The following is a 26,138-nucleotide window of genomic DNA, read 5'->3' on the forward strand; positions in this document are numbered from 1 at the left end:
GCCCCTGGGGCTCTTCTGGCTTGGCTTCCAAGTCCCCCGATCTTCTTCCGTTCCAGAAAAAATCTTTTCGGGGATTTTCTTCCGTTTGGACTCCGTTTCAAAATCTCCTCTGAAAGGGGTAAAAAACATGGAAAAAACTGGAACTGGCACTTGGCACTGGATTAATAAGTTAGTCCCAAAAAATAAATAAAAGACATGCAAAACATCCAAAGTTTGACAAGATAATAGCATGAAACCATAAAAAATTATAGATACGTTGTAGACGTATCAAGTTCCTACCAGGAGCAAGAGACAGAGGACTGCAAAGTCCTTTGGTGATGATTTTCTTGTCTATCTCATAGATGACACTCCGAGTTCTATTTCAGAGGCCTATGCGTCTGAAGATGCTGACTACTCGAAGGAAGCAGTCCGTAGTGAGATGGATTCCGTCTTGGCAAATGAAACTTGGGACATCACTGATCGTCCTTATGGGTGCAAACCTATAGGATACAAATGGGTATTCAAGAAGAAGCTTAGGCCTGATGGTACTATCGAAAAGTACAAGGCACGACTCGTGGCTAAGGGTTATACCCAAAAGGAAGGTGAAGACTTCTTTGATACTTACTCACCCGTGGCTCGATTGACCACTATTCGAGTACTACTTTAACTAGCCGCCTCACATGGTCTTCTCGTTCATCAAATGGATGGTTAAGACTGCTTTCCTAAATGGAGTGTTGGATGAGGAAATTTACATGGAACAACCAGATGGGTTTGTAGTAGATGGTCAGGAAGCGAAAGTATGCAAGTTGCTGAAGTCTTTATATGGACTCAAGCAAGCACCCAAGCAGTGGCATGAGAAGTTTGAAAGAACTCTAACAACTGCAGGCTTTGTAGTAAACGAAGCTGATAAATGTGTGTACTATCGCCATGGTGGGGGCGAGGGAGTTATCCTTCGCTTGTATGTTGATGACATACTGATTTTCGGAACAAATCTGAATGTTATTAAAGAGGTCAAGGATTTCCTATCTCACTGTTTTGAGATGAAGGATTTAGGAGTGGCTGATGTCATTCTGAACATCAAGTTGTTGAGAGACGAAGATGGTGGGATTACGTTGCTTCAATCTCATTATGTGGAAAAGATCTTGAGTCGCTTTGGGTATAGTGACTGCAAGTCCTCTCCCACACCATATGATGCAAGCGTGCTGCTTCGAAAGAATCAAAGAATCGCTAGAGACCAATTGAAATATTCTCAGATTATTGGCTCGCTTATGTACTTAGCCAATGCTACAAGACCTGACATCTCTTTTGTTGTTAGCAAACTGAGTCGGTTTGTCTCAAAACCAGGAGATGTGCATTGGAAAGCTCTAGAGAGAGTTTTGCGTTATTTGAAAGGCACTGCAAATTACGGAATTCACTATACTGGACATCCAAAGGTGCTTGAAGCGTATAGTGATTCAGACTGGATCTCTGATGCTGATGAGATAAAGGCCACGAGCGGATATTTATTCACTCATGGAGGTGGCGCTCTTTCTTGGAAGTCTTGCAAGCAAACAATCTTAACAAGGTCAACAATGGAAGCAGAACTCACAACACTAGATACAGCTATGGTCGAAGCAGATTGGCTTCGCCGGCTCTTGAGTGACTTGCCGGTTGTCGAGAAACCTGTACCGGGTATCCTTATGAACTGCGACAATCAAACTATGATCACGAAAGTGAGCAGCTCAAAGGATAACATGAAGTCATCAAGACACATTCAGAGAATGTTAAAATCTGTCAGGAAAATGAGAAACTCCGGAGTTATTGCATTGGATTATACCCAAACATCTAAAAATCTGGCGGATCCTTTTACTAAGGGTCTATCACGTAATGTGATAGATAATGCATCGAGGGAGATGGGTATGAGACCCACAATTCGAGTTGTTCACAGTGGTAACCTATTCTTTGTGATCGGAGATCTCGTGAATTAGATGTGGAAGACAAGCTGTTGGTCAAGTGAGAGGAAAGTATCCTTATCATTAATAATACCACTCCATGAAGATGCAATACTTTCGTAAACTGCATGGCAGGTTCATATACATCTTAATATGTTCTAAGTGGCTTACTGAAGCAGAGATGTTGTCGTGCAAAACATCTTTTGAAGAACATACTTATATGAGTCAGATTGTTAAACGTCGCAATCTATGAGAGTAGGGTGCTCTCTAGTATACTCACGAAAGGTCTCGGAGTATGACGCATAAGCTCCATCCGCAGGGAAGTCCCACGGTAACCTAGTATCGGTCAAGGATCTGTGTGAAGCTAGATTCGCAGAAAACTTGCAGTTCAAGCCTAGTCCACTGTTCAAGTTGCTTACTAGTGTAGCATAGAGTTCTAGGTGGAAGTTCAACTTAACAGTCCCCACTGCAGTATCGGTATATAAAACAGTGTTTTGGAACCAAAGGCAAATTTTGTATGCCTCTGGGATCTGGTGGGGGATTGTTGGAATTTTGTCTACTTATGGGCCAGCCCAATATATAATTTCAAAAAATTCCTAATAAATCCTAGAGGCCCATGCAGCCCATTTGTGCAAGGCAAGAGGTGGAAATGTTTAGTCCCACATTGCTAGTTTAGTGAGAGTTGGACCTCCTTATAAGGGAGGATATTTTCACACATGTATGAGCTTGAGAACAAGAGAGACATACACTCGCGCTCCTCCTCCTCCGCCGCCCGCCTCGTCACGCCGCGCCGCGCCGAACTAAATTTTTGCCACGCACGACTGGTATACGAAAGGTCACTCGGAGAAGCTGAACATTTTGTTGTTGTAGTGGATATTGAAAGCGAACGCTGCTGTCCGTTCGTTTCGTATCCCTCGCTCTTTTCAGCTCCCGTCGCTGGTCTCTCGCCTCCTTCTCCTGCGCCTATAAAAGAGAGGTTGCTCCTCTCCAGAGTAGACGCATCAGAACTTCCCTCTCGTCACCAGTTCCTTTCTCTATGCTGCTGCTACGTTCTTCCCCATCCCGTCTTACGGCGTGCACCGTAGGTCGGGATAGTAGGCCTCTGAAACTACGTCTCTTCGAGTCCTGTACGAGAGAAGGGCGATAAGGTTTTTGGGAAGCGCTCAGCGCGACTACTAGCTTCCATCACGGACACCGACGATCTCTTTCCGGACGACGACTACTTCCCCGACGTCGACCACCTCTTCGGTAACATGGCCAACGACAACGCCAACACCAACCCTACTGCTGCTGCAACACAGTATATACTCATGTTCTTTTTTGTTGAGTTTCTATCACAACCTTTTGCTATAGTTTCACTTCTAGATATGTTCCGTTTCTGCTCATTACTCCATATGATGCCTTGTGTATATAGTACGGCTCTACATATGTTCTCTTCTAGATCATATGTGCACATGTCTTTCGTCGTCTCATCTTTATATTCCATGTCTTGTTTCATCTATTTTATGATAGTCATGTTTTTCCTAGCTTTTCTTTTAGTAAAATCCTATAATAAATTGCTCATATTTCCAACAAGTATTTCATTGGTAAAAAACAATTTTCTGATAATATTTGGTATTCAATTGTTTTTTTACAGAGGCCAAAGTGTCTAATATTTTTGTCTAAAACTTTCCAGGTATCATTTGGATGTGATTATACCTTCATGAAAAATTTGTTGGAATTTTGTAAGACACTTTAAAAATTATTTTCGCATTTTGAAAAAGTAAAGTGTGTGTTAATCATGTCGGTTTTGGCGGTTTGTCGTTGTCGAGTGAATCGTGACTCAGCTGCAGGTGGAAGTACCGCCTTGCTCACTACCACCGCATGTGCTGCATCATCCTGACCTCGCCGCTGCATCACTCGACGAGTCCAGTTCGACCCGTCTCTGAACGATTCCCAGAGGAGAAGAGGCCCGCGGCCGCAAACAACCCTTCTACACAACACTTTGATCCAAATCGGGATCACCCCCCCCCCCCCCCCCCCCCCCCCCCCCCCCCCCCGCGGCCCCGTCTCTCATCCGGCGCCCGCGGTGATTGATTGTTGCCCATCCATGGGTTCGCTCACGAAGGCGGCGGAGGAGGGGGCGTTCGCGGCGGTGGACTGGTCCGACGAGGCGGTCATCTACGTCAACGGCGTCCGCCGCGTGCTTCCCGACGGCCTCGCCCACCTCACCCTCCTCCAGTACCTCAGAGGTCGCGCCCCCTTCCCGCTCTCATAACTTGTATCGTGTGCACCTGAATCGGTTGTGCTGCTGCACCCAGCCTGAACTTGTCGTTTCTTTTTCCGTGCACCTCTGTGTTGTGGTACTTTCAGACTCCGTTTCATTGTTGTGGCTGGCGCGAAGACCTTTTTGTAATCGTAGAATCGGTGGCGTGAGGTCGTTGTCACTATAGCAAATTGAAAACTTGCCGGGTATGCTTTAAAATAATGTTTTTGCTCTGTTCATGCAATCACACGACAGATACTGCTTATACAGAAATCGTACAGTGGGACACGGAATCAACACAAAATGTTCTCTGAACACGGTTGATTTTGGAGCGTGCTGCTAATGTAGAAATGAAACTGAACTGACAAACAGACATGATGTACTTAATCTACCATAAGCGATTCATTGCCACTAAAAGCCCAGCAGGATGAGTGGGTGCCATTATTCCAAAAAAAAATATGAAATGTGTAAGCTTGTTAAACTGATCAAAATCCTGAACCCATAATGAGTGAGGGGAGGGTGACACCAACACGGCCTTCTTCTACCAGCACGCCTCCTACAGGAAGCAGAAGAAGGTTATCCATAGGCCATAGCCTCACGGTCGATTGTTGGGTGGTCTCTGACCATGCCACCATGGCCGAGGCTGCCTTTGTCCACTTCACCATGCTTCTTGGTATGGCCGATGGGCGCGAGTTCTTGCTGGACCTTGACTTTCAAGGTTCACGCTCAGAGGACTTGGCCAGTCTCGGCAAACCCTTTACGGAGAAGGAAGTGTGAGACTGGCGCGTCGATTGCTATGCGGGAAGGCACTAGGTACGGACGGTTTCACGGGGTCTGTGAAGGCCGATGTTATGGCTGCCTTTCCCAAGCTGCATTCGTTGTGGGCGGGGGCTCCATGAACTGGATATGCCTTGTTAATTCTCCATCCCAAGCGATCGGCTGCCTTGGTCCTTACGGACTACCAACGCCTTCAGTCTCATACACATCTTCTCCATGTTGGTGGCGAAGGCGTTGGCCACCAGGTTGTCGCCTAGGCTGGGGGTTTTGGTAGAGGAGAACCAATGCATTTTCACCCGAAAACGCTGCATACATGATAATTTCATGTTGGTTCAGCAAACGGCAAGATAGCTGCACCGGCTAGGTGAGCCGCGTGCCATGCTCAAGCTGGATATCTCGCCCATGCATTCGATTCAATGTCGTGGGCCCAGCTCTTCGAGTAGTAACCATTCTCTTGATGAAAATGACGTTGCACAAGACAAACTTTCTAGCGCTAAAGAGAACCACCACCAAGGGCCGGTGGTGAACGGAGAGTGGAGGGTGTTGTACTAGATGCAGGAGGTGGAGCCCAGACAGCCAGAACTGAAGAATATAGAAGTAGACTCACTCCATAAAGCCTGGTCTGCTTGTGAATAGCTTCAAGGGCCTCCAACATACTCACAAGGGTGGTGAGCTAGCAGCTAGCATGAAGCTGCTGAAACTCAGCCCAAAGATGTGTCAAGAAATTGTAGATGCAATGAAGTTCCAAGTGAGAGTGCTGACATTCAGAGCACTGGTAGATTTGTCCAACCTCCGGTCCAAAAGAGTCAATCTGATGCCACGCCGAGGACAGCTGGGTAATAAGAAGTCATCAACCATTGCCTCACTCTGATTCAACCACTGCCCCTGTCGCATAGCAGCGAGGTACATAGAGGGGGCTCGTAGTGATCATGAACACGTGCCCACATCAACTGTGCCTAAAAAAGAACAACCACCTTGCCAAGAAACCGAGAATAATGGAGGCACAACTATCCTCCTCCACGCATGTCTTGTAAGCAGCGAACTGAGCCTCGATGGACGCGATAGCGTCATCATAGTCAACGACCACCTTCTTGTGAGCAGTTCAAGAGCATCCGTTGGCGTCGTAGACTGCTGCATTTGTCAGCTTCAAGCCTTCAAGATATAACATAACACATAGTACTTGCATCATTTACATTTGGTGCTTTGCAAACTACTTCCTAATTTCTCTGTAGCTATGTATTGTAGACATCGGTCTTCGAGGAACAAAGCTTGGATGTGGTGAAGGCGGTTGTGGTGCCTGCACTGTCATGGTCTCATGCTATGATCAAACTACAAAGAAATCAGAGTGAGACTCATATTTCTTCAGCAAGTCATGTCATACTCATTCTATCTAATTTGAGTTGCTGTTTCTGGAAAACCGAATGAATGTTCCTGACAATGCAAATGAGCTGTTGCTGAAATTTATACATATGCAAAATTGCAAATGCTAGAGGTAACCTTGCCATTTCTATACATGAGGAGACTTGAACCATATTTATTCCATCCGATCCCTCCAACCAAATACATAATTGAACCATCCCGTTCCATCCCATCCCTCCAATCAAACAAAATCTGGAATAATTCCATTCTTCATGGAAAACACTAAGGTGGAACCATTCCATTCCGTTCTACTTGTTCCGCCAACCAAACAATCCTAAAAAAACTGTGGGTCACATGGCAATGGAAATAGATTCTGCAGTACATTCACCCTTATCCATTCTGTTTTCTTCCAGCTGAAACACAACATGCATTTGCAGACTGTAGCTTGCATGCATGTCTTAACCTATGGTGTTTAAATGGTATAGTGGGGTGCATTGCTAATGAGCCATTTTTGAGGGGCGAATGTAAATCATGTATATTAACTGTCATGTATCTTTCGTGGTTATTGCCTATTCCTTGAATTTGAGCTCCATTTTGGCCCAAATAATTTACTTACTTTATGTAGGCATTATGCAATAAACGCCTGCCTGGCTCCACTTTATTCCTTGGAAGGAATGCACATAATCACAGTAGAGGGAATTGGAGATCGCCAGCGAGGTTTGCACCCAGTCCAGGTGATGCACTGTTTTTGTATGACTTGTGACAGCTACATCTGTTACCGATATGATCCTTACTACCAAGGTAGAAGGTAGTATTTTTTTCCCATGCTGGCTAGTGAAATGATGAATATGGAATATTTAAGTTCTTTTATGGTAATACTGTATTCCTTTGGTTAAAACGTACTGAAAAAGATTAAGATTTTAAAGCAGTAAAACCTGTCCATGTATACTGCAGTAGGTCAGGTGTGGTTTTACATCAGGTCTGGTTCTTTTTTCGTGAACATCATCAGGTCTGATTCTGACATGTGACATTAACCCATTTAGCTTGATAGCACGACAATGTCATAAAATAATGGACTCACCGATATACTATTTGTTAGGAATATGCAACTTGTATTCCCATGAGGCCATAGGCCGATGTATATACATGTACATGTGTGGACTATATGCAGGAAACCCCTTATACAATGGGATAAGTACGAAGGGGTACATGGCTATATTATATATACTCTAACACCCCCCCCCCCTCAAACTCATGGTGGATGAACAACACCGAGTTTGGAGAGATAGAAGCCATGTTGCGCTCTAGTCTGGGCCTTCATCAGGAAATCAGCCAACTGTAACTCGGAAGGCACATACTGAAGAGCAATAACCTGATCCTGCACACCAGCACGCACATAGAAAGCATCAACACCAATGTGCTTGGTGAGCTCATGCTTCACAGGATCACGCGCAATGCTGATAGCACCTGTACTGTCAGATAAGAGCAGAGTAGGTGTAGTGACAGAAACACCAAAATCCTGGAGTAACCATCGTAACCAAGTCGCCTCTGTCGTCAAAAGAGCCATTGCTCGCAACCCAGCCTCCGCACTCGAACGTGAAACTGCGGTCTGTTTCTTCGTCTTCCAGGCAATGAGAGAACCACCAAGAAAAACACAGTAAGCAGAAAGTGAACGGCGATCTGAAGGATCACTAGCCCACGTAGCATCCGAATAGGCCTGAAGCTGTAAAGAACTGGAGCGAGGAAAGAATCGACGGTGAGAGATCGTGCCCCTAAGATATCGGAGAACACGAGGGAGGTGACTATAGTGAACCGAGGTGGGAGCAGAGACAAACTGACTCAGAATATGAACCGGATAAGAGATATCCGGACGAGTGACAGCTAGATAGACAAGACTGCCAACAAGATGACGATAACGCGTCGGGTCAGGCAGGGGGTTACCATCAGCATCACGGAGGTGAACATTGAGCTCCATGGGAGTCTCAACAATGCGCTCGTCACTAAGAGCAACACGAGCAAGAAGATCCTAGATATACTTTTTCTGGGATATAAAAAAGCCATCAGAGGTAGAAGAGACTTCAATCCCAAGAAAGTAGTTAAGAGGTCCAAGATCAGACATAAGAAACTGCTCACTAAGACGGGCCTTTACAAAGGCAATATACTCGGGGTCATCACCAGTGATGATCATGTCATCAACATAGAGAAGAAGAGTCCGACCACGAGGAGAAAGGTGGACAAACAACGCTGGATCGTGAGCACTGGCGAAAAACCAGCGACAGTTACCATAGAGGCAAAACGCTCAAACTAGGCGCGGGGGGCTTGCTTAAGGCCATAGAGAGAGCGACGAAGACGACATATAATGCCATCGGGAACAGAATACCCAGGTGGTGGTTGGAAGCCGCTAGATGTCGCCGTGTAGCATAACCAGTAGCACCCACAAGAGCCGATGAAGGAGACGAGGGCGCACACAAACAAGCCCCAAGCGCCAAGGGAAGGCGCGTGTCGATGAAGTCATATGCGCCAATACAGTCGATGAGAGGAGTCGGTGTAGAGTGACAATCACCGGTAGAAGTCACGGAAAGAGTCGATGTAGAGTGACAATCACCGATAGGAGTCACAGGAAGAGTCGATGTAGATCGATAATCACCAAGTGTGGAGGTCGTAGGAGTCGTAGAAGAGCGACCTACACAGTCGGCGGAGTGACAATCACCGGTAGAAGTCACGGGAGGAGTCGATGTAGATCGATAATCACCTTGTGTGGAAGTCGCAAGAGTCGTAGAAGAGCGACCCACACAGTCAGCGGAAGACCGCAAACAGAAGGGCGTCACAGACGAACGAGCACCATGCTGAACCGAGAGACGACGCATGGGCGAGACGGAAGCAGGGTAGGAAACACCCTCAAACGCCAGGATGGACAAGCGGAAGGCACCTTTTTTTTTAACAGCTCTCAGCAACGAACAGAATCAGCAGCGGAAACTGGAACCACCAGCAGCAAAATCCGGCAAGGGCAGCGGCGGAATCCTGCGAGAGAGCGGCTTGATCCGGTTGACAAGCAGCAAGCTGAGGGCGGCACGAGCAGGACCTGGAGACAGGGCCGGCGGCTCGGCTTCGTGCGGAACGAGCGGGAGCAGCGGCTTCCAGCGGGACGAGCGGGAGCAGGCGGGACGAGCGGGATCTGAAGACAAGGGTCGGCAGCTTCGAGCAGGACGAGCAGAATCGAGGCCGGCGGCTTCAATCGGGGACTCCCGAGCGGAACGAGCGGAACCTGAGAACCGGTGGCTTCGAGCGGGGCCAGCGGCGGCGATCTACATGATCGGGGAGGAGAGGAGGGTGGGTTGATCGGCTGCTAGGATGGGTAGAAGAAAAAAGCAGCGACGGCGCCGGATCAATCGCACGAGTTGCGGCGTGCAAAAGATTGACCTAGCTCTAATACCATGTTAGGAATATGCAACTTGTATTCCCATGAGGCCATAGGCCGATATATATACATGTACAGGTGTGGACTATATGCAGGAAACCCCTTATACAATGGGATAAGTACGAAGGGGTACATGGCTATATTATATATACTCTGACACTATTTACTGTAAGACTAATACAGGTAACATATGACCAGCAAACGTTGCAGAACTTGGTGACCCCTGTTAGATGTGTATAGTCTCCTTTTGGGTATATCCCCATTGTATAAGGGGTTTTCTGCATTTTACCTCACATGTACATGTATTGGCCTTTGGCCCTCTATGAAAGTCAGTTGCTCATTATCCAACAAGCCCAACTAAAGTAGCCCAATTTGGCATGGTAGTGATATTGAGTAGATCAAATGATGAATTAGGTACGCTTAGTACAGGAAAAATATATTGTTCTATTTTGATAGGTTATGTTTGTTATTATATAATACACAATATTGTGCAATCAGGTCAACTCTCTCCACTCTCCAAAGATGTCAAGTAGACTAAGGGCATGTACAATCGTTGATAAGACAGCCTTATCTTATACCTTGCATATCATTTAGAGAAGACAAACAAACATATTATACAATGGATTGTATGTTAGTGATTGTATGTTAGTGTTACTCCTAAATTTATGGGATTATACTAGAAAATATGTAACTAAGAGATGACACCTTGTACATGTTAAGGAGTATTAGTATTAGTATTAGCCTATTAGGTCTAGGAGTCCTATTAGACTATGTTTCCTTTCCTTGTACCCCAAGTCTTGTGTAATATATTCAAGTTGCAATACAATGAAGTTGCATCCATAACAGTACAATGGGTACAATGGCCGAGAGGGACGAGTGGCTGCCCCAATTTGCTGAGACTTGCCCTTCTTTGAGCAAAAATGGGCTAGAGATGTAGATTTTGGAGGATGGGCTAGCTAGTGCTTAATCCTCAACCAGAAAATTTCCCTGCACATTTAGCTTTTGGGGATGGGCTAGAGATGCTCTTAGCTAAGGGAAAGGAAGTCTTTTTTTTTTCTTCTCATTTCTCTCTTCTCCAACTGAGCAATTATCCTAGGTGGCATTGCTAAAATAGCATCATTATACACGCCCTAACAAAAACCCTACCCTCTCACGAAACGAGTTTACTGGCTCAGAGTTTATTACTTGAAATCCATTTATTGAAAATGTAGTCATGTATAAACTATAAAGCTGTCACATGTTTGTGCTGTGTTAATTAAGTGATATTTTTAGCAACATTACTTTCATCAGTTCCCTACATCTGTCTGTATCTATTTGCCTTTCTCGTAACACTGTATGTCCATTACAGGAACGTTTAGCCGAGGCACATGGTTCACAATGTGGATTTTGCACCCCTGGTTTCGTGATGTCCATGTATGCACTGCTGAGATCGAGTAAACATCCTCCTACTGAAGAGCAGATTGAAGATAGCCTTGCAGGAAATTTGTGTCGCTGTACTGGCTACAGACCAATAATAGATGCCTTCCGTGTGTTTGCAAAAACGGATGATTCCTTGTACACAGCTTCACCTTCAGAAAATGCTAATGGCCAAGCTATCTGCCCTTCAACTGGGAAGCCATGTTCATGCAGAAATGAGACAGATGTCAATGCTAATGAATCTTCAACATCCTCTTCCGTGAAAATCTACTTACCTTGTTCATACAACGAAATCGATGGAAATTCATACAGCGAGAAGGAGCTCATTTTTCCCCCAGAACTGCAGTTAAGAAAAATTATGCCACTTAAATTGAATGGGTTTAATGGGATCAGATGGTATAGACCTCTTAAATTAGAGCAGCTATTGCATTTGAGATCTTGCTACCCAGATGCGAAACTTATCATTGGTAACTCCGAAGTGGGAGTTGAAACAAAGTTCAAGAATGCTCAATATAAGGTCATGATCTCAGTTACCCATGTTCCAGAACTTCATACCCTCAAAGTGGAAGAACATGGCTTACACATCGGTTCTGCAGTTAGACTTGCACAGCTCCAGAAGTTCCTCAAAAATGTTATTGCGGAGCGTGGTTCTCATGAAACTTCGTCCTGCCACGCAATACTACGGCAGTTAAAATGGTTTGCAGGAACACAAATCAGGAACGTTGCTTCTGTTGGTGGTAATATTTGTACTGCTAGTCCAATATCAGATCTAAACCCACTTTGGATGGCCACTGGTGCAAATTTCCAGATAATTGATGTCAACAATAATGTTAGGACTATTGCCGCAAAAGAGTTCTTTCTTGGCTATCGCAAAGTTGATTTAAAGGCTGATGAAATATTGCTCTCTGTTATACTACCATGGACAAGACCATATGAGTATATAAAAGAATTTAAACAGGCACATAGAAGGGAGGATGACATTGCTTTGGTGAATGCTGGAATGCGTATGCATATAACAGAAGCTGAAGGAAACTGGATAGTATCTGATGTCTCTATTGTCTACGGAGGGGTAGCTGCTGTTCCACTTACTGCTGCAAAAACTGAAAAATTCCTTGTTGGAAAGAAGTTGGATGATGGATTGCTGGATGAGACCTTTAATTTCTTAAAAGAGGACATCCCACTAGCAGAGAATGCACCAGGTGGAATGGTTGAATTTCGCAGTTCGCTCACGTTGAGTTTCTTCTTCAAATTTTTCCTTCATGTTATGCATGAGATGAACATTAAAGGGTTATGGAAGGTTGGGCTGGATGCAGCTAATATGTCAGCTATACAGTCTTACACTAGACCTGTTTCTATTGGAACACAAGGTTATGAATCAGTGGGGCAAGGAACTGCCGTGGGACAATCAATGGTTCATATGTCAGCTATGCTTCAGGTATTGTTAACCTTGTAGTATTTGTCTTTCCTGCTTATAAAGATTGGAGTTGGTGGTGAGTTCACTCCTGTCTGCATTCTTACTTACACATGAGGCTGAGAATCTTGTATAAGTCGCAACTTATAAATGCACTATACTCAAGCGGGACCATCACTCTTGCAAGAGGCACACGTACGTTTGCACACTTACTCATATGTAGAACTAGCTGCAGAAGGTATAAGTGAGCACATACTCTTACTCACTTGGGATCAACCCTCTTGTAAAAGGGCACAAATAAATAAATAGGGACAAGCCTTGAACTCCAAAATGTGCTATGTGTCCTAGCTTCCTACACTACTGGATAACTAATTGTCCTATGCAGTAACGTTTTTTTGGAGCAAACGTTAAATGTGCGCCTTTTTTTTGTTAGAAGTGACGCAAAAATACAGCCAAACTCCAAATTGAGCAAAAAGAAAGAAAGAAAAGAAACATACATTTTATTTTCTTGACTTGCTTGATCTCTCAATCCAATATGCTAGGTCACTGGTGAGGCAGAATATGTTGATGACACACCAACACCCCCGAATAACTTGCATGCTGCTCTGGTGCTGAGTAAGAAGGCTCATGCTCGCATTTTGTCTATCGACGATTCAGTTGCCAAATGTTCCCCTGGGTTTGCTGGTCTGTTCCTTTCAAAAGATGTGCCTGGTTCTAACCATATTGGGCCAATTATCCATGATGAGGAGGTTTTTGCATCTGATATTGTTACTTGTGTTGGCCAGGTATATCTGCTGGATCTGATATTTTAGGCATACAAGTTTTGATATGACTTGGGAGGTCGGGAATCCCGCATTTTTTTATTAATTCTTCAGTTACACCTTTCTCTTCTCATTGGCAGATTATTGGAATTGTTGTGGCAGATACCCATGATAACGCAAAAGCTGCTGCAAATAAAGTAAATATTGAATATTCTGAGCTGCCAGCAATCCTCTCAATAGCGGAAGCTGTCAAAGCCGGTAGCTTTCATCCCAATACCACGAGATGCATTTCGAATGGGGATGTTGAACAATGTTTTTCATCCAATACATGCGATAAAATTATAGAAGGAGAAATTCGAGTCGGGGGTCAAGAGCACTTCTACATGGAACCTCAATGCACTTTTGTCTGGCCAGTTGATTCTGGAAATGAAATTCATATGATCTCATCTACTCAAGTATGCTCTGTTCTTTAGTTTCAAATTTACAACGTGAATTGCATACTGATAGTATGTTTCGTGCTCCCAGAGTTATAGCCTCTTCACAAATATAAGTACTCTAAAAATGAAAGGAGTATAAACCTTTCTCTTGCCTGGAGATATTGCAAAGTAATACCCTACTGGACAGCGGTATGCGGGGCAGGGGAAACATCTAACCTGTTACTCTTGTAACATGTCAGGTTAAGAGGCAGGGGTAGAGGTGGTGGGATCCACTGCAACTAGTGTTTCTGCTTATTGTAGACTATGACCCAGTATCTGGTGCAGTCAATTTTTGTAGTAGGCTTTGCTTTTCTTTTCACAGTAGTCTTCACTTCTAAGAATTTATATGTTATCTAGTCTCTAATCACCTAATGACTCAATCACAGTAATCTTCAGTACTCCCTCCGTTCGGGTTTGTTGGTGGCCAAATCGGTGGAACCAAATCGACCTGGGCCTGGATTTTTCAGCCCATAGGGGGGACGAAATCTTGCCACGTGGAAGGGTGAGAGTATCGTAACTACGACCTTACAAACCGGGATTACCTGGATGTGCTTACCAGCCTAACACGACCGAACAGAGGGAGTAGAAATTAAGCCTCATGTGCATCACATCTACCCAAGGTTCCATCCCTGCGTTCTTTCGTCGAAGAGAAGCGTGTCCAAAGGTTGAGTGCTGCCTTGGTTCAGACCTTGCCAAGTTTCAGCTTGATGTTCTTTCAGTGTGAACACAACATGCTTCTGCTAGCTATTACGTAGGTCTCAAATACGTCACCCACCTTTCATCCAGGCCACGTGGAAGTTGCCTAGCTGGTTACGGTGGTGCTGACAATTATTTTTTTCAATTTTTTGTGTTACCTGTCAGCGTGTGGTATAGATGCATGGGGAACATGCAAAACAAATACAAGAAACAAGTGTGACATTATTTAATAAGATGGATGTGGAGCACTAACATAACAATGTCATATTAAATGAATATAAAATGGGTATATTTCGCTATAGTTCGTATGTTGGTAGTATTGCCTTTCCTGCCCTTATTTGTTAGTCACTTGTCTCTTGCTACTGGTGTCTTATATCATGTTTTGTTCAACATTACATGTGTAGTTGGTCTTGTACTCTTATTTGACTAAATGTTCTTTATGTGAAGGCTCCCCAGAAGCATCAGAAGTATGTCGCAAATGCTCTTGGTCTTCCACTATCAAAAGTTGTTTGCAAGACTAAGCGTATTGGTGGCGGATTTGGTGGAAAAGAAACTAGATCAGCAATATTTGCTGCTGCGGCATCTGTAGCTTCCTATTGTCTAAGAAGGCCAGTAAAGATTGTTTTGGACAGGGACGTTGACATGATGACGACTGGACAGAGGCACAGTTTCCTAGGGAAATATAAGGTATGGAGTTGAAATAGTACATTCGTTTCTGTCCGATCGTTAATACTGTGAGTTTGATGACTGGAGTTTGCTGAGTTTATAGCAAATAATCCCAGCAACTTGGTTGATTGGTTCTGGAGGACTCAATATCTCCATGTGTTATGACCGGTACAACGTACCAACGGAGGAGGCCCAATGGGCAGGGTTAATTACGGGCTTAGCCCAAGTTATCTTACCTATCTTAGAGTCCAAGTTATATTAGAGTCCAAGTTAGAGTCCAAGTTATCCAGGGTTTAGTGGAGGCTGTCCTCCTATATAAACACATGTACCCCTTCGATATTAAGCAGACAATAAACAGTATATTCTGTTGTCGTCTCCCTCAGGAGACGAGAGCCCCAAACCCTAGCCGCCTCTCTCTCTCTCTCACGCCGCGACGGCGCCCAACCGCCGGCGCCGGCGTCCCCAACCTCGTAGCCCGCACTTCCACCCCTACAACCTACGTCCGAGACCTGGTAGAACCCTAGCCTCTACCAATTTGGTATCAGGTAGCTTGGGTTCGATGAGTTTGTCGGACCTTCCCACCACCACCGCCGCCGCCACCACCGCCTTCCCCGCCACCTCGCAGCAGCCGCCGTCGCCTCACCACTCGCCGCCGCCGGCCACCTCAGGTCCGGCCGCCTCCGGTCCCGCGGCCCTGGGGGCCGAACCCGCCCCCGTCCTCTCCCCGGCGGAGATGTCCTTGGCGATCCGCGACCTCAACCTGGCGGTCTCGAACCTTCGGACTTTCCTCCAGGCTCCGTACGCAACCCCGCCACCACCGCCTCCGCCGGCGGCGCCCTTCGCGCCACTGCCCCCGGCCACTGTCGCGCCCCAGGGCCTGCCGATCACCCAGGTCCGGTGGCCGCCGTCGCCGTCCCCGCTACCGACGTGGATTGACACGCCGACCTACACGACGGCGCCACTACAGCCGACGGTGTTGCAGCCACCCGCCCCCACCTTCGGGGGGTTCGGCGGGTACACTGATCCGTATGCCAGGAGCTCTGTGGTGCCGCAACACTCTCCTTCCGCCGCGCTGGGTCGTTACGAGGGCACCTACGCGGCCTCGCCACACGTTCAGCAGCCACCCCGCTTCACCAAGCTGGAGTTCGCCACCTATGACGGCACCGTCGACCCCCTGAACTGGCTCAATCAGTGCGACCAGTTTTTCAGGGGGCAGCGGACCATGGCGTCCGACCGCACGTGGATCGCCTCCTACCACCTCCGTGGCGACGCCGAGACTTGGTACTACGCCCTCGAGCAGGACGAGGGCGGGATGCCTCCGTGGGAGCGCTTTCGCGACCTGTGTCTCCTCCGGTTTGCCCCCCCATACGTGGGAGCCGCTTGGCTGAGCTCGGTCGCCTTCCCTTCACCACCTCGGTGCAGGACTTCGCCGACCGCTTCCAAACGTTGGCCTGCCATGCGCCTGACGTCACGGCTCGCCAACGCGCTGATCTCTTCGTCGGCGGCCTTCCTGACCACATCCGCATCGACGTCGAGATGCGCGACCCCCAGGACCTGCAGAAGGCCATGTATTACGCACGCTCGTACGAGCAGCGCGCCAACGCCCTGCAGCACGCGTTCCCGGGCCGCGGCACGCGTCCCCCGACCCGCCCCGCCCCGGCGGCCGCCACCCCGACACGCCCCGCCCTGCCGGCCGCTACTGCGGCTGCCCCCGCGCCGACATGCACCTTCCGGCGCTTGATGTTGGCCGAGCAGCTCGAGCGGCGCCGCAAGGGCCTGTGCTTCAACTGCGACGAGCCGTATGCGCCGGGCCAGACGTGTGCCCGCCTGTTCTACTTGGAGACCGTCGACGACGCGGAGGTGGAGGCCCTCACCGCGGAGCTCGACGCCACCACACTCTCCGAGGCCGACGTCACGACCTACGGGCCGGTCGACGCGACCGCCTTCGTCGTCTCCCTTCATGCCATGGCTGGCATCAAGACGGCAAAGACGATGCTGCTTCCGGTGACGATCAACGGGGAGCGTCTCACCGCGCTCGTGGACACGGGTTCGACGCACAACTTCCTGTCCGGGGACGCCATGCGCCGCCTCGCACTCCAACCGGCGGGCTCGGAGAAGTTCAGCGTCACCGTCGCCAACGGGGACCGCCTTGCTTGCCAGGGAGTGGCGCGGCAGGTTCCCGTCCTCATCGGCGACGAGCCGTTCTCCATCGACTGCGTCGGCATCGACCTGGGCTACTACGACTTCATCCTCGGCATCGACTTCCTGGCCACTCTCGGCCCCATCCTTTGGGACCTCGATGTGCTGTCCCTCATCTTCTGGCGCGAGGGCGGCCATCGCGTTCAGTGGACAGGCATCGGCGGCTCCGGCGCCGTGACTCCACAGCTCTAGTTGATGGCGGCCGCACTTGACGAGGCGCATCCCCTCCTGGCCGACCTCCTGCAGCAGCACAGCGACATCTTCGACGAGCCACAGGGCCTCCCTCCCGCGCGGCCCTGTGACCACCGCATCCACCTGCTGCCGGACACGGCACCTGTAGCCGTGCATCCGTACCGGTACCCTCAGCTGCAGAAAGACGAGCTCGAGCGTCAGGTGGCGGTCATGCTCGCGCAGGGCATCATCCGGATTTCGACATCGCCGTTCTCCGCCCCGGTGCTCCTTGTGCGCAAGCCCGACGGCACATGGCGCTTCTGCATCGACTACCGCGCCCTCAACGCCCTGACGTCCAAGGACAAGTTCCCCATCCCCGTCGTGGATGAGCTCTTGGACGAGCTACACGGAGCTCGCTTCTTCACCAAGCTCGACCTTCGCTCGGGCTACCATCAGGTGCGCATGCACCCTGACGACATCGAGAAGACGGCGTTCCGCACTCACCATGGCCACTTTGAGTTCCTGGTGATGCCGTTCGGCCTCTCCAACGTGCCGGTGATCTTCCAGGCCTTGATGAACGACGTGCTCAGCCCATACTTGCGCCGCTTTGTGCTTGTTTTCTTTGATGACATTCTCATCTACAACGCATCTTGGGCGGAGCACCTACAACACGTGGCCATCATCTTCAACGAGCTTCGAGCGCATCGTCTTCACCTCAAGCGCTCGAAGTGCTCGTTCGGCACGACCTCCATCGCGTACCTGGGGCACGTCATCTCGGCGGACGGGGTAGCGATGGACGCGTGGCCGATCCCGCGGTCACCGCGGGCGCTCCGCGGCTTCTTGGGCCTCGCCGGCTACTACCGGAAGTACATTCGGGACTTCGGCCTCATCGCCGCGCCACTGACGCGTCTCCTTCGACGCGACGCCTTCTCCTGGGACGAGGAGGCGACTACGGCATTCGAGGCTCTCCAGCGGGCGCACACGACGGGACCCGTCCTCCAGATGCCGGACTTTGATATGCCATTCTTGGTGGACTGCGACGCCTCTGGCATCGGCTTCGGCGCCGTCCTCCACCAGGGCGAGGGATCGCTCGCCTTCTTCAGCCGCCCCTTCGCCGCTCTCCATCACAAGCTCGCGGCCTACGAGCGCGAGCTTATTGGGCTGGTTCAGGCGGTGCGCCACTGGCGGCCTTATCTTTGGGGCCGGTCATTCCGTGTGCGCACAGACCACTACAGCCTCAAGTTCTTGTTGGACCAGCGCCTCTCCACAGTTCCGCAACACCAGTGGATCAGCAAGCTCTTTGGCTTCGACTTCACCGTTGAGTACCGCCCCGGCCGTCTCAACACGGTTGCCGACGCCTTGTCCCGCCGCGAAACTGAGGATGTCGCGGACGATGTCGCCATGGCTGGCACTATCATGTGCATTCGCTCTGGGCCATCTTTCGCCTTCATCGACGACATTCGCCGGGCAACTTCGACGGCCGTGGACGCCCAGGGCCTGCGCCAGCGCCTTGACGCCGGCGAGCTGGACGCGCCCTGGCGCTTGGACGAGGGGTTGCTCCTACATGGCCGCCGCATCTTCGTGCCCGACCATGGCGACCTGCGCCACCAGGTCCTGACCTTGGCGCACTCTGCAGGGCACGAGGGCGTGCAGAAGACTCTCCATCGTCTCCGTGCTGATTTTTACATCCTCGGTGATGGCGCGATGGTCCGCGACTGGGTGCGGTCGTGCGTGACGTGCCAGCGGAACAAGACGGAGACACTACGACCCGCGGGAATACTGCAGCCGCTGGACGTACCCTCCCAGGTGTGGGCGGATATTTCCATGGACTTCATCGAGGGCCTTCCCAAGGTGGGCGGCAAGTCCGTCATCCTCACGGTGGTTGACCGCTTCTCCAAGTACGCGCACTTCATCGCCCTGGGTCATCCATATACAGCCGCCTCCGTGGTGCGGGCCTTCTTCGACGGCATCGTCCGCCTCCACGGTTTTCCGTTGTCCATCGTCAGCGATCGTGATCCCGTGTTCACGGGACATGTCTGGCGGGATCTCTTTCGACTGGCGGGCGTGAAGCTCCGCATGAGCACGGCGTTCCACCCTCAGACAGACGGCCAATCCGAGGTGGTCAACAAGGTGATCGCCATGTACTTGCGCTGTGTTACTGGTGATCGTCCACGAGCTTGGGTGGACTGGTTGGCGTGGGCGGAGTACTGCTACAACACCTCCTATCACTCCGCCCTGCGCACCACGCCTTTCGAGGTGGTCTACGGGCGCCCACCTCCGGCGATGCTCCCTTACGAGCCTGGGACGGCTCGGTCCGAGACGGCGGGCGACTTACTCCGCACCCGTGACGACATTCTGGCTGAGGCACGCCAGCGTCTTCTCCAAGCACAGCAGCTGGCTCGGAAGTACTACGATGCTCATCATCGCGAGGCGGAGTTCGCGGTGGGCGATTGGGTGTGGCTGCGCCTCCTCCACAGGACCACGCAGTCTTTGGACCCGCGCTCCAAGCGCAAATTGGGACCTCGCTACGCCGGCCCTTTCGTGTGCTGGAGCGTGTCGGCACACTCGCATACCGCTTGGAGCTGCCAGCTGGTTCTCGCCTCCACGACGTCTTCCATGTCGGCTTATTGAAGGCCTACCGCGGGGACCCTCCTGCAGCGACGCCGGCCCTTCCTCCTACTTCGGATGGCCGCCTCCTTCCGAGACCTGGTAGAACCCTAGCCTCTACCACCATGTGCACCATTTCTTGAGATTTGAAAGATAAATCTGAATGCAACGTGATAACCAGTGAATACACTGGACCAGTGTCACGTAATGTTGAGGTCAATTGGGGGAAAATAACAAGTGGATACTTAGCTCTGATATGACTAATACTGATCTTCACTTTGCTTTTTTGTATTCTACCTAACTATGGTTATCTTTCAGGTTGGATTTACCAATGACGGGAAGATACTGGCCTTAGATCTCGAAATTTACAACAACGGTGGTAACTCACTAGATCTGTCCCTTGCAGTCTTGGAGCGTGCTGTTTTCCATTCGGAAAATGTGTACGCTATACCAAATATCAGAGTCAGTGGGAAAGTATGCTTTACAAATCTCCCAAGCAATACTGCTTTTAGAGGTTTTGGTGGTCCACAGGGTATGTTGATTGCAGAGAATTGGATTCATCACATGGCTACAGAACTCAAGCGGAGTCCAGAGGAGATAAAAGTAAGCATGCACAGCTTTGTGGATGGTGCTAGCCTTGTCTCACCATTGTTCGTTAACTAATATACTGTTTACAGGAACTTAATTTCCAAAGTGAGGGAACTGAGGTTTATTATGGCCAGTTGCTCCGTAATTGTACAATGCATTCGGTTTGGGATGAACTGAAGGCATCTTGTAATCTTTTGGAGGCTCGCAAAGCTGTAAATGTTTTCAACAATGAAAATCGTTGGAGGAAGCGAGGCATTGCTATGGTTCCCACAAAATTTGGCATATCCTTCACTGCAAAATTTATGAATCAGGTAAATAGCTTCCCCTCACAGACTACACATAGAAAGATCTGCTAGATTTGTGATATCAGTTTTGGCTATTTAATGTTTGGGAATTCCATAAGACTACAAGTTATTCAACATAGGTTAAAACTATACAGGCCACATGCTCTGTTTTTCCAGTTGCAAATACCATATATATGATGTCTGTTCTGAGCACATATTTTCGTGTTTTTCTGCTTAAATGTTTATTGAGCTTATGTCAATATAGTACTACATTATTTGCTTTGTGGTGAATGTTTGGGGAAGGATGTCGGACGAGTCTAGCACATTGTGATGATTTATTCCCGCTGTCGAGGTACTACTACATTATTTGCTCTGTGGTGAATGTTTGGGGAGGGATGGCAAACGAGTCTAGTGTATTGTGATGGTTTGTTCCCAATGCCGATGTAGTACTACATTATTTGCTTTGTGGTGAATGTTTGGCGAGGGATGACAAACATGTCTAGCACATTGGGATGATTTGTTCTTGCTGTCGATATGGATGGTAATGCTTTCACTAACCCCGCTCCCTGATTTGCTCCTGATAGTTGCTTTATAATATGAAGTGGGGGGAAACCCTTTTTCGTCATTTGCTCCTGATATACACTTGCAGTACATGCTATTGGTGCGCCTGTCTGCCTAAACTTTAAAAGCATGAATTTTTGTTCTAACCTTGCATTTGTGTAATCTTTCTAGAACTCATTTTCTATCATGTCAGCATCATTTGTATGAGCAACTATACTTATTTCTACTTAGATATATGATAAAGCAAGTTAAAACAAAATTGTACAAAGGTACGGATTTTAGCGCAAATTCGTTCGAATTTGGGTCCTCGTTGGGCCCTCCACCTAATAGCTAAACGGATAATAGGATAACAGGCATCCCCAGTGTGGGTGGTGTTGTAGTCATCTCATATGTATCGTAATATTAGTTGTTTCAGCCTGAGCATTGATAGTTGTGGATGACACTGGGAGAGTTGGGACAATTTTCGTTGGTTTATTTCTCACACAATGCCATGCCAACCTGAGGGGTTGGGGATACATATTTATAGGCTGCTAGCCAGCCAAGCATATGCTAAGATGCTAGTCTAAGATGCTGCTAAGATGCTAGTCTAAGATGTTATCCTAACTGCCAGTCCTTGGTGGTCAAGGATGCTATCCTAACAGTCACAAGGACACAAGGACCATATGCTACAGCCCCACAAAGGACCATGTGCTGCAGCCCCACAAAGACCTTAGTACAGAGACTTATCCATCATTCTCCCCCTAAGTCTTGTGCGTTGTCTTGTGGGAGGGTTGAATCATCCCGATCCTGGACCAAAGTTCGAGGAACTTGATCCCACCAAGGGGCTTGTGAGCAGGTCTGCGAGCTGGTCCATGGTGTTGATGTAGCTCGCCTCGATGCTCCCTTCATCCAAACAACTTTGGATGAAGTGGTACCTCAGTCGGATGTGCTTGCTCCGTTCGTGGAAAACGGGATTCTTTGCTAGAGCCAGGGCGGACTTGCTGTCCACCACGAGCTGCACTGTTCTGGTGTCTCGGACGAGGAGATCACCAAGCAGTCGAGCGAGCCAGAGCGCCTGAGTGCAGGCGGTGGAGGCTGCTATGTACTCGGCCTCGCAGCTGGACAGGGCCACCACTTGCTGCTTGACCGACTGCCAGCTCACGAGACACTTGCCGAGGAAGAAGAGGACCCCGCTCGTGCTCTTGCTGATGTCGATGTATCCGGCATGGTCGCTGTCGCTGTACCCCACGAAGTGTGCCGCCCCCGGACACCTAGGGTAGTGGAGGCCGTAGTCGAGGGTCCCCGCCACGTAGAGGATGATCCTCTTCACTGCCTGCTGGTGCTCCATCATCGGTCGCTCCATGAACCGAATAACGTAGCCGACGGAGAATGCCAAGTACGGCCGTGTGTGGGCGAGGTAGCGAAGGCTCCCCACAAGGCGCCGGTACTGCGTAGCGTCCACTTCCTCCGTCGTGCTGTCGCGGCTCAGTTTCAGCCTCTCCTCCATCGGACTGGGGGCTGGGTGGCAGTCGGTGAGCCCAGCTAGCTCAACGATGTGCTTGGCGTAGGCAGACTGTCGAAGCGCGATCCCGGAGTGATCCTGGTGCACCTCGATCCCTAGATAGAAGGAGAGGAGCCTCCAGATCACTCATCTGGAAGGTGGCCTTCATTTCTTCCTTGAACGCCGCCACCTCTGCATCCTTGATGCCGGTGATCACCAAGTCGTCAACATAGACGCCTACCAGCAGGGCATTTCCTCTATTGCCCCGTCGATAGACGGCCACCTCATGCGGGCTTTTGCTTGAAGCCCATCTTCTTCAGCGTGGAGTCCAGCTTGGCGTTCCACGCCCTAGGTGCCTGTGGTAGGCCATAGAGAGCCTTACGCAGGTGAAGTACCTTGCCTTCTTGGCCGGGGATCGCAAATCCCGACGGCTGATGCACGTAGACTTCCTCCTTCAAGTTGCCGTTGAGGAACGCCGACTTGACATCCATGTGATGGACACGCCAACCCTCGTGGGCAGCTAGCGCAAGGAGAAGTCACAGGGACTCCATCTGTGTCACGGGAGCGAAAGCGTCGTCGCAGTCGACTCCTTCGTGCTGCAAGAAGCCTCGGGCCACCAAGCGAGCCTTGTGCTTGACGATGGCGCCGGCTTCATCCCTCTTCAGCTTGAACACCCACTTAAGGGCATAGTAGCCGGAAACGGGGAACGGTGGGCCGTCCCTCGACCCGGATTCATTGTCCCAGAATCAGATTCGGAAACGAGGGTCGATTCGGTAAGATTCGATGCGGATTCAGCGTTTCCGCAGCCGGATCGTCGATTCAGTTTCGGTGACTCGACAACCTTGGTTCTTGAATCGATCGAGTAAGCAAAAGGTCAGCCATATCAATCACGAACTCCTCCTTTTACTCTCTGCCTCGTTCTTTTCCATTTTCCTAAATAACTCTTTGTTCTGCTCTCCAATTACTCCAAGGCTGCTAATAAATTTTCCATTGGGAAGGAGATGATTTATTTTAGTCTTCATGGATCGACGACATAGCCAGTTGCTCCCAGCCCAACCAGTTCCCTGTATAAGTACTCCCTCGGTCCATCTCCCTCCCAGCCAATTGCTCCCCGCTAGTAAAGATTCACGTTCCTCGTTTCATGATACCTTACCGGATTCATCGTACCGGAATTGATTGGATCGCGTTTCCGTTTTAGAAAAATCGTTCTAGAGATGTATACCCCCGTTGTACCCTATTTTTTCCAGCCTCCGACTCTCATCCCCCGTTCCCGTTCCTCGTTCCCACCGTACCGAAAACATGGCAACTATGCTTAAGGGTGATCGCGCGATGACCACGAGGGAGGTTAGCGAGCTCCCAGGTGCGGTTCTGCTCGACCGCATCCATCTCCAACTGCATTGCGGCGCGCCATGGCACGTCTCTCTCGGCCTCTGCAAAGGACCGAGGTTCGCCGTCCTCACACGCGAGTTGTAGCTGCGCCTCCAGGTCGCGTGGCACCAGTCCCAACACCGGCTGGTCGCCGAGTAGGTTTTCCATCGTACTATACCATAGCGGTTCGCCGCCATGATATGCGTCGATGCGCTCCTTGTCGTGAGAGAGTAGGGAAGCGAACTCCACCGGACTGTGCTCGGCATGAGCTGGTGCTGGTGAAGACGTGCCCGGAGGGGTGACTGCGGTGCTGGAGTACGTGATTTGCCGGTTACGGTGCCATCCGCGTAGCAAACCCCGGGGTTGATGGAGTTTTGGGAACTGAGGTAGACGTGCTCGGCGAAGAGGAGCTGCTTGCTCCCCCCGCTTCCTTGAAGTGGACGTACTCGACATTGAAGTCGTCATACGTCGGAGTCGAGCCGTCGTTCACCGTGTCCCATGCCCACCCTCGCCTTCAGTTGAACACGACGTCTCGCGCCGTGCGCACACGCCGTGTCTTTGGGTCGAGGATGCAGTAGGCCTTCGAGGCCTCCGCGTAGCCGATGAAAACTCCAGGAGTGTTCCTGTCGTCGAGCTTGCCGATGTGGCCGAGCTCCTTGGCGAACACGAGGCAGCCAAAGACCTGCAAGTGGGAGACCGCCGGCTTCCGCCCATGCCAGGCCTCGTATGGCGTCCTGTCGTCGAGTGCCTTAGTAGGCGAGCGGTTGGGGATGTAGACGGCTGTTAGCACCGCCTCTCCCCAGAAAACAGCTGGCATCCCTCTCTGCTTGAGGAGAGCCCGAGCCATCCCGACAACCTCTGGTTGCGTCGCTCGACGACGTCGTTCTACTACGGGCTGTACGGCGCGGAGTACTGACGCTGGATGCCCTCATTGGCACAGTACGATGCGAATTCAGCAATCGTGAATTCGCCGCCGTTGTCAGTGCGCAGCACGCGCGGTTTGCGGCCGCTCTCCGCCTCCGCAGCAACTTGCGCACGCCTGATGGCGTCTGCCACCTCTCCCTTGCTGCCGAGGACCATCGCCCACATGTAGCGAGAGGTCGTCGACGAGCAGCAGGAAGTAGCGTCGACCTCCTGGTGTGGCTGGCGTCACCGGACCGCACAGGTCCCCGTGCACGAGCTCAAGCCTCTCCTTGGCCCGGAAACTCGCCTGTTGGGGATAGGGGAGTCGACTCTGCTTCGTCAACACACAGATGTCGCAGAACTGCTCCACATGGTCGAGGCACGGCAGGCCTCGCACCATCTCCTTGGCACTTAGACTCTTCAGGGCCTCGAAATGAAGGTGCCCAAAGAGCTCATGCCATTGCCACGCCTCGTCGTCCCGACGGGCAGCTAGACAGACGGGTTGTGCCACCTGCACGTCAAGGACGTAGAGTCGATTTTCTCCTCTGGGTACCTTGGCGAGAAGGCGATGCTGGCGATCCTAGATGCGTAGGACCCCATGCTAGATCAACATGCGTGAGCCGTTCTCATCCAGCTGTCCCAAGCTGATGATGGAGTTCCATAGCGCGGTGTAGGTGGCATCGCCTAACTTCACCATCTTCTGCAGCAGAGTGTTGAGACGGAGAGCAAAGTCATCAATGTCCTCACCTGGCTTGAAGGCCAGGCTCTCCCACTCCTTACGAAGTGCCTGTAGTGTGGACTTGCGAGCACGGTCGCTGCCGATGCGTGCCGCGGCGATGGCG

The 26,138-nt window shown here is 50.0% G+C and overlaps 1 protein-coding gene across 1 annotated transcript in view; it reads left to right on the forward strand.

The window, feature by feature from the left end:
• Positions 1-3,807: 3,807 nt before the first annotated feature.
• The window catches only part of LOC123435585 (xanthine dehydrogenase), a 29,682-nt gene continuing 7,351 nt past the window's right edge, over positions 3,808-26,138 (forward strand). Inside the window, exons 1-9 of the mRNA XM_045115581.1 lie at positions 3,808-4,141; positions 6,178-6,277; positions 6,917-7,025; positions 11,058-12,560; positions 13,079-13,321; positions 13,438-13,752; positions 14,917-15,156; positions 20,431-20,715; positions 20,790-21,011. Coding sequence (XP_044971516.1) covers positions 4,000-4,141; positions 6,178-6,277; positions 6,917-7,025; positions 11,058-12,560; positions 13,079-13,321; positions 13,438-13,752; positions 14,917-15,156; positions 20,431-20,715; positions 20,790-21,011 — 3,159 coding nt within the window. The 5' untranslated portion in view covers positions 3,808-3,999. The remainder of the gene's footprint in view (positions 4,142-6,177; positions 6,278-6,916; positions 7,026-11,057; positions 12,561-13,078; positions 13,322-13,437; positions 13,753-14,916; positions 15,157-20,430; positions 20,716-20,789; positions 21,012-26,138) is intronic.

The sequence above is a fragment of the Hordeum vulgare genome, chromosome 1H (assembly GCF_904849725.1).
Source record: "Hordeum vulgare subsp. vulgare chromosome 1H, MorexV3_pseudomolecules_assembly, whole genome shotgun sequence".
NCBI classification, from domain to species: Eukaryota; Viridiplantae; Streptophyta; class Magnoliopsida; order Poales; family Poaceae; genus Hordeum; species Hordeum vulgare.